The sequence below is a fragment of the Xenopus tropicalis genome, chromosome 9 (genome assembly GCF_000004195.4).
Source record: "Xenopus tropicalis strain Nigerian chromosome 9, UCB_Xtro_10.0, whole genome shotgun sequence".
In the NCBI taxonomy this organism is placed as follows: Eukaryota; Metazoa; Chordata; class Amphibia; order Anura; family Pipidae; genus Xenopus; species Xenopus tropicalis.
The window spans coordinates 22840919-22850405 of NC_030685.2; the positions used below are offsets into that span (position 1 = coordinate 22840919).

The 9487-nt window shown below is 41.8% G+C and overlaps 1 protein-coding gene across 1 annotated transcript in view; it reads left to right on the forward strand.

Annotated features, from left to right (window-relative positions):
- Positions 1-7658, forward strand: part of usp31 (ubiquitin specific peptidase 31) — a 36074-nt gene extending 28416 nt beyond the window's left edge. The window contains exon 16 of the mRNA XM_002931991.5: positions 842-7658. Coding sequence (XP_002932037.2) covers positions 842-2238 — 1397 coding nt within the window. The 3' untranslated portion in view covers positions 2239-7658. The remainder of the gene's footprint in view (positions 1-841) is intronic.
- The last annotated feature ends 1829 nt before the right edge of the window (positions 7659-9487 follow it).

Sequence of the window (9487 nt, forward strand, 5' to 3'; positions counted from 1 at the left end):
CTAATCCACGAATCCGAATGAGAAAAATTCGGATTGGAAAACGAACATTTTGCTACTTTTTCGTATTTTTTGCGATTTTTTTCGTCGCTGTTGCGACTTTTCCGTAAATTGTCGCAACTTTTTCGTAACTGTTACGACTTACGCGAATTGTCGTGACTTTTTCATAGCCATTACAAATTTCGTCAATTGTCGCGACTTTTTCATTGCCATTATGCCTTTGGTGAATTGTCGCGACTTTTTCATTGCCATTATGACTTTCGCGAATTGTCGCAACTTTTTCATAGCCATTCCGACTTTCGCGAATTGTCGCAACTTTCGTATTGAGAGCTTGAAAAAGTCGCAACAATTCGCGAAAAAGTCGCAAAGTACCGATCATTATGAAAAAAACGCATTCAGACGCTTTTCGGACGTTCGTGGATTAGTAAATGTGCCCCTAAGTGTATTGAGATGAGTCAAATGGACAGCTGTTAACTTCAAATGAGAGGAAAGAGATTTGCAGATTTTTCTGGGAAACAGGAGCTTACTACTTTTGTCGGGTCAGCTCCCCGAACATAGTAGAATAACACAGAAGTAGGATAACAGAATCACAACCAGAGGTTAAGAATCTTTCTTTAAATCTGCACAATTTCCTTGAGTGATAGGGTAGAGGTACTAATAGGCTACAGTAGTGTTGAAACATTTCTAAATCCTTAGAAACCAACCAGCAATTACCTCTGATTGGTACACTGCACTAATGACCACAAAAATATGATTGGTTACTACAATTACTTAATTCTTTCTCCCCAGTAAATCCTTTTTCTGTTTTTATACAGAATCTGATGTTTCTTCTTTTCCCCACCAGGTGGCTTTTCCTCACGCCCGTTTGTTCGCAGTGTGCAGAGGCAGAGCATGTCTTCTCGTTCCTCTGTTACTAGCCCTCTCGTTGCCAATGAGAATGGATTCCGGCCATCTTGGTCCCTGTCAGCAAAACTTCATCTAAGGGCAGCCACTTCCTGCCGTCATCCCTCTGACTCTCCCATCCTTGGATCGGCCCTCAGCAAGATCGGAGAAGCAGATGACAGTGTGTCAACCTCTTGCTTTGGAAGCCTCCGAAATCTGTCCGGCAGTTTCCACGATCACATTGACGGTGGAAGACGAGAGAATCGAGCATCTTCTCGTGCACCACTTGCTGTAGCAGAAGGCGGATCACCTGCAGAGCCAGTTCCTAAAAAATCCACTCCTATTGAATCTTTTGGCAAGAGTGCAGCAGAGCTTGTGGGCCGGAACCCACTGCTGGATCCTCTGGACAATAATAATCATATTGCCTTTGTGGATCAGAGTGATTCTCTCAGCTCCTCCCCAGTTAGGGAGAGCCCCCAGAGCGATGAAATGCTAGGTAAAAATACTATAGCCAATAAGATAACAGAACAAGAAAAAGCACCGCGGGAAACTGAGAAGGAGCAGTCTACTCCAGCCATGGCGACATGCGTTACTAATGGAAAGCATGCGCCTAAGAGCAAAAAAAGTGAAGTAAAAACTCCTGTACGTCGTGCATCAACACAGCACCGGAAGGAGACGGGGAGGGCACAGGACTCTCCTGTATCTGCTTCTCAGCAAAGGCAAAAGTCTATAAGTTCCACGAATAGTAACTCCCCAGCCCCTAAAAAACCAACCCCATCTACCAGAACTTCTTCAGCAGCCTCCACTTCAAGTAAACATCGGGTACCCGAAAAGACTCTTAGCCGAGAAGGGTCCAAAGTAAGCCTGGGCTCAGACAAAGCCTGTGCATCAAAAGCCAGTAGCACTTCTCAGCCTGCACCTCCCAAGCCAAGTGAGGCTGCTGCAGATAGCCGAACGGTTCGAAGTTCTTCTATGGCCAGCCTCCGCAACCCTCAAAGTGGGACCCGATCCAGTCTAAAGAGGGACAGCAAATCTGAGGAAAAAGGACTGAGCTTCTTTAAGTCCGCTTTGAGGCAGAAGGAGAGCAGGCGATCAGCAGATTTGGGTAAAACGAGCCTTTTATCAAAGAAGGCCACAGGAACAAAAAGCTCAGGCCAGGAGAAGCCAGAGGTGGCCCCATCCCCAAAGTCCACCGAGGTGGCTCCAAGTCCAAAAAAACATTCTGCCTTACCTGCACATAAAACAAAGTCTTCCCCAGACGAAAGAGCAGTTCAGCCATCTCCCTCTGGGAAAAAGACTGCTGAGAAGTATCTCAAGCGGTTTCCTTCAACGGCAAAGCCATCTCCCAAGGCTCAGTGACCATGGGTGCAGGGGCAGCTTGTGGGGGGCACAAGGAATGCAAAAGGGCTGTCCCTGCTAATAGTGGTTTATTGGAATGTACACACTTTCAGTTCTCAGCCTTTTTGTACCTTTGGGGAGTGGGGGCTATTCTCCTTGTTATTCTCTAACCTTATACTAGCTGCATGAACGTAATACTGTTGATGCAGTAAACAGCAAATCTGCTGGCTGGAGAGGGCCGCACAGGTCACACCAGCAGATAAATCTGTTGTCCAGCAGATACTGCAAACGCTCCAACGCCTCTGTGAGAAAGGGGAACAATAGCTCTCATGAGAACGGGGGAACCACCGTCTCTCGTCTACTTAAATTGCTGCTTTTATCTTCATTAACTTCCTTACCAAAGCCCACCCGTGTGTCTGGTAGATAAGAATGTCAGGATGAGGGTTGCTTCCCTTGGCTCCAATGGAGGGGACATACGGAAGTCATTTTCTGGGGTAGAAAGAAAGAAGCTGCTTAATACACAGCCTTGGAGGCTATTGAAACATCGCAATACATTTCCATCTCGTATCTATGTGGCAAAGCACTTCCCAGCCAAGAAAATCTCATAACATTTCATCTGAAAGAAACTGAAGTATCAGTGGGGATAGGCCTATGTTTGTGCCAAGCCAATTTCTCATTGTAATTTACTACTAAGGGATTCCTGCCATATAAGAGGTGCTGGCCCTTGTTCTATGAGTTAATAACCATCCTGGCCTATGTCCCCGACCTAACTTCTTTGTTCGTAAGATGATGGGTATTCCTAGGTGGCACATTTAGCTTCTCTGGTTCTGGTGTGGCAGGCAGTCTGTAATTGCTTCCTTATCTGTCCATATGATTGTGTCTCTCTTCGCGAGACTCAAGAATGCTCAACGATCAAATTACTAACCAGTCACACTTAGCAATGGACACAAACCTCTGTGGAACGCACAATGATAAGCGCAGCACATCACATGCAGATAAGAGGATACATTGTCCCTTATTTTAGCACACGCTTTAAAGCAGTTAGGTGCTTAACCTTTCAACATGGCAGTCTATTTATTACCAGGACATTGTTAATTGCCTGCTTCCTGGCATTGACATTATAATATCCATCCTTTCCACTGCAGTCGTATTAAAAAACGATAGGCATTATATCCTACCATTCCATGTGTCATTAACATCGAAATCATAATATGCTCTTTATTGGCTTTGAAGACATTTTAAATCATATCTGTCCTATAAGACTTAATGACTCTTTATAATGGCAAGACTGGTAAGATACATCGAGCGGTCTATAGGATTATGTGGTTAGTGCTCGATGCTGTGCGCTTGCGTTGTTTAGATTTATTCGTATCTCCAATGACTAGTTTATATATTTAATTTTTAAGAAGTTAACATTCCAAGACAATTTTCATTCTCTCCCAGACCTTTAATGAAACTACTCAGCTTGCAGTATGCATGCTTAAAACAAAAAAGGCATTATTTTGGCATGACAACTGCCTACCAACAAGTGGCCAATTTAAACAACTTGAAAGGTGTTGGGTACGTCTCATAGTTTTTTTAAATTAACCCTAAGGTTACACTTTTGTTTTTTTAAAGGGAAGATATAAACAAAACACTAATGTTCTGGTTTAGACAAGAGCAAATCTGTGTATATAGCCTAGGAATATATATATTTTTTATGTAATTAGTTTTAGAAACTGCTGTTTACTCATTTGTCGTGACGTTCACACGGCTAGTTTGTTTTCTGCTTTCTGTTGCAGATTTCATGGCAAAAGCCCTGTGTTCACTTGAGCGCTGGGGAGGTACGCGGCACAGTTCCCTCTTGCTCTCAAAAAGTCAAATCACTTTTGAGAAGTAAGCAGATGAATGAGTTGGCTCCCATATTTGCTGGCAGCACGACTGAACTTACCCTTATTCCACCCCTGTGCCCCGGCTAGCAAGTTTTGCATGGCAAGTTATTAATGTAATGCGCACGCACTTGTGACTATGCAAGCAACTGATAGGAATCACTTTGGTGCTCTTATGCTTAGCTAATGTTGTACAATAGTTTGATGTTCTTCTTGATTTATATATATATATATATATATATATATATATATATATATATATATATATATATATATATATATATAATATCTCCAAAGGTGGGGAAAATTCCGGCTGAATTAGGGCTTTTATCTTAAGTGGTTTTCGATTGGATGATCGCTAAGTATTTCTATATAGGGGTGCACTGAATCCACTATTTTAAGATCAGGCCGAATCCTTTAAAAAAGATTCAGCTGAATACAGAACCGAATCCCAACCCTAGTATGCGAAATTAGGACAAGGAGGGGTGAAAGAAAATTTTTTTACAAATATTCAACTTGTTTATGTGACAAAGCCATGGGATTTTAAGAATTCGGTTTGGCCAGAGGCATGGATTCAGCCGAATCTGGATTCTTCTAAAAAAGGCCCAATCCCAAACTGAATCCTGGATTCAGTGCATTCTTACTATATAACACTGATAGAGAAGCTTTCAGCTGTCCTTTCCAAACACTAACTCTAAGTGGAGAGCCTGCTGGTTTTGTTTTGTACCTATATGTGGGCACTTTGTTGCACTTTAAATGTAGATGAGAAAGCAGTCCTGAAATATTATGGTCTTCTAATGCAAGTATGGTGTTGTGAAGCCTCATTAGATAGCCAGCACCTGTTATCCTTTCCATGTTGCCATGTTTACCCAGACATTCTGCTTCCACTGAGAGGCTATTGCTTTAGTTCTGTGGCTTCCAAACCTGTAGCAGGGGGATAGTATACAATTGATTGTACAGTAGGTTTTCTGGCTTTTCTGTGGTTGGTGCTCTGCCAGCCATAGCTTTTTACTCAAGTTATACTTTTTGGGTTTAGGTTCCTTCTATCTATAATTAGGTGGCCCTGATGCCCCCAATCAATAACGTAGCTCAGGATGGAATTGCTGCCATGTCCTGTCAGATGCCTTTTCTGCATCACCCCCTTGTTAGTCCACTGTTTCTCTTCAGCGTATTGGTTTCCTAGATCTGAGAGAAATGTTACGCTGATCTCCAAGCTTTCAGCCGCTGTGGAATAAGCTGATGTTTTAATGCCGTGGATCAAATTGTTTCAGTCTGCCTCTCTCTGACCTGTATAAACCTGGGGCTGGGTTCTAAAGCAGATCAGTTCAATGGATTTTCTCAGGTGATGATCTCAATGTTTCCAAATACCTCAAGGTCGTGCTCGGGCTGAGCAACAAAAGCATCACATCCATCTCTTGTTTCGTTGTGGGACGGAACTCAATACGGCGAGAAAAAAAAATGTATAGAAATAATTAGTGCTGCTTTCTCTAACAGTCTTACACTACAATGTCTGATCTGCCAAGTATATCTGTGCACGAAATGGAATTTTCCATTATTTCTCAACACTAAATGATGTAAAACTGCAGAAATAATGACCGGGATTGCTACAAATTTGATATATTCCATGATTAGTTTTGGAAATATGTATGGAAGTGGTTTCCATTCTAGGGCTGGGTTCACCACTCAACACGTCTAGAGTTTTTCTGACCGTAGAATGAAAACAGAATGTAGAATATTACATTTCATGTCCCTGTTAGTGTTTCAAACGGTTATCACCTGGAATATTCTCAGAATCTGCCTAAGCATTCATTTTCTGACATTCATTTTTATACCCATGTTCTTCAGCAGAGGGGAATTACTAGAGTTGATCTGTATTTTAAAACTTGGGGAAGCACCGAATCCACTTTTTTTTTTAAATTGACTAAATTCAAACCCTAATTTGCATCATTAAATTTAAGAAAAATTTAATCCAGTTGTCCAGAGCTTTAAAAGCTCAAACCCTAAAAATTCATCAGAATCTTACAAAAAGTGCTCGGAATTCGACTGAATTTTGAACCCAATTGTGGATTCAGTGCATCCCTTGTACAAAGCTTCCACCCATGGCTGCTTGGTTGTCCCCTAGTTTATGGGCTGTATAGATCCACAAAACCTGTAGATATATATATTATATATAACCCAACACAACAAATTCTTAATCTAAGGGCAAGAAGTTCTTTGGTGTAAGTTATTTCAGCGGTTTCGGTATGTGGCTACTGAAGGCTGTTGAGAACTTCCTAACTAAGATGGCCGTTCATGTTGTGTTGACTGCATGACTGCCAGCCATTAAGTGCCACTTTGTTCACTGCCGTTTTCTTTAACTGTATCTTATTAAACATTTTTCCAAAGGTTGGAAGTTCTGTAAGACCCCTTGTTTGGGGGTGTAGATAAAGGCTTATGAGCCCTGGTGCAGATTTCATGCTGGATCAATGACCACAATGATCGCCATTTTTGTAATCCTATCCTCTATCAATCTATACCCCTTAGACCATGTGCGTTGGATTTTGACACCTCTCCTTATTTCTTCTATGGTGAAATACCTTATTGGTGCCCTTAAGTCCCAGGGTCCAGGTGCTATTTCAGATTTTGTAGCTGTTCCCCTGGGGCCTATTTTCTCTGGTTTGTATCATAACCAGAACCTATTCCTCGCTCCATATGTAAGTGTAGACCCTAGACTCCATCTGCTGCTCCTCCTACTCCTTTACTTGACTGCATGTAGGCTTGTACCAAGCTCCTTCTACAAACTTTGAGATTCTTGTGGAATTGTTTATAAATAACCTTTTTTTATTTGACACTACCTGCATGTTGCGACGGCTGTCCTAGCCTGGCAAACTTTGCTGCTAAATGGCGTGCAATGCTTATGTGCCACGTTCTGGGTTGATTGCATTCGATGAAAGCTTTTGTGCCAGGTCCATTTTTAGCACCGTAACGCCCCGCACCCATTGCCTGAGAGACTGTGTGGCATTGCTGTATCAATGAGTCTGTTTAAATATGATCAAAACCACATCATGTGTTCATTTTTCGCTGCGGCGGTTTCAGGATAATGCTGGTTGCCATGCACCTGAAGGCCCATCGGTTAGGGTACCTGCCTTGCCTTTTACACTGGTCTATCCCCCCCCATCCGTAACGTCCCATGACCTGTGGTGCCCTAAGCTTTTTGCCTTCACACTGCCCAACATTCGCGGTGTTCTCTGATGTCCTTGGCCTTTTCATTGGATTCAGTTCCTGTACTATTTTCCTACTCATGGGTTTGGGGGAATGTAGTGAGTGTAGATAATGTCGAACCATTGGAGGTTGAGCTCTTTCTCTTTGGGAACACTGGTTCTTACATGTGTCTGGCCTGGTGCATGATGATGTCATTGCCTTTTTTTTTTTTTTTTTTAATTTATTTTCATCTTTTATTTTTCCAGGTGTATGCACTTTTAATATGCAGAATTTATATTTTTTACGTTCAAGAATGCTTCTCTGTGGGAGACACGTTTGATAACCTGTAGTTAAAGATATTATAAAGCAAAAATAAAAGTGCTAAAAACAAAACTGTCCGTGCTGTTTTAAATGCATGAGCGAGACATCCATATACTAAGGCCACTGGTTATTTACTGTAAAAGGGGCGCTATACCCTCAACTGTACATATACTGCCAACCATCAAAGGTTATCAAGCATTTAAATAGTAACCCTGAAACAGTCAGGCCCTATAGTAATATATAGTCTGAATGCTTGGTTTGACTACATTACAGAGGTCTATTTCCCTTTATATTTTTCATCTTAAATGTCTTCATAAGTAATAGCTGGTACTGCAGGTTAGCCTTGGCCAAAGCATTCATTATGGGCAACCGCTGAACCAAATCCCATGTTATATAGAACAGTGTCTGCCAAGGCAAGGAACATACAAGGAACTCAGTATGTTCTACAGCCTTTCATCATCCTACAGCGCTGCGGTCTAGGCTGTATTCTTCAATCTAGCTGTTCCTTGATGAATGTGCTTGAATTTAAATAGAAAAGCTCTCTGCTGGAGGCATGCCTTCAGGCTACACACACACACATGAGCATGTTTAAGTGTATAGTGTGTCATGGGTGTGTTGTGTAGTTAGGTGATCATCTTATCAGCCAAGCTGTAGACTTAAAGGGGTACTTAAAGGAACAGTAACACCAAAAAATGAAAGTGTATAAAAGTAATAACAATATAATGTACTGTTGCCCTGCATTGCTACAACTGGTGTGTTTGCCTCAGAAAGACTACTATAGTTTATATAATTAAGCTGCTGTGTAGCCATGGGGGCAGCCATTCAAAGGAGAAAAGGCACAGGTTACTTAGCAGATAACAGATAAACCCCCCCATTATATGGGGCTTATCTACTAGTTATCTGCTATGTAACCTGTGCCTTTTCTCCTTTTTTCCAGCTTGAATGGCTGCCCCCATGGCTACACAGCAGCTTATTTATATAGTAGCTTTTCTGTAGCAAAAACACCATTTTTTAGCAGAGCAACAGCACATGATATTTTAATTACTTTAAAACACTTTAATTTTTTGATGTTACTGTTCCTTTAATCCTGCTGCACTGCTCAACCAAACTTTACTCAACTGTTTCTGGACTGCAAATCCCAGAATAATGTAACATATAATAAGGTTGAGGCATGCTGGGAGCTGTAGTCCAGCAACATCAGGGTTGTATTCTTAAAGCAATATTGCACAACAGAACTTTTCCTAAACTTTTCACCAAATCTCCAGGGCCAATGGCTGCATTAAAATACAAACAATCCTCCAATCAGAATCCCAGCTGAGTTGGGAGCAATAAGCACAGTTTCCCAGCACTGAACAAGTCTGTTCTTTATCCCCATGTCTGATTCCTGTGCCATATAATGAAGGGAAAAATGACATAATTATCTCTATATGTAAGGTGCCAGCAAGATGCCTGATGTAGTGCTGGGAATCGGTGTTCTCATTGGTCACTTCTCTTGCATTTATAATAAGGTTTTTGCTTAGTAGAATGCTCATTGGTAAATTTCCTTGCATCTATAATTTATCTATAAGGAGAACAACCCCTTTAAATGGGCTTTAATGCTAGTGTTCGGTGCTACATTATCATTCCTGCCTCCTGCTCCGAATCAAGCACAGTTGCACCTTCTGATGCAGAGGAACCATGGAGCTACTAACCCTTCCAGACCAGGTGGCAGATGTGCCCTGTATCTATGGGTGCAGCTCACTTGTGCGTAAGATTAGGGTGCATGTCAAACGGCAAACACTGGAAATTCCGTCTGATTTGAGACCAAGTGCAGTTGTGTAAGACCCAATGCCCCATTGAGACTGCAATAATGATGGAATTCTGGGAAAAAAATGCTGCATTATGGGAAAAAATGTTGCTCT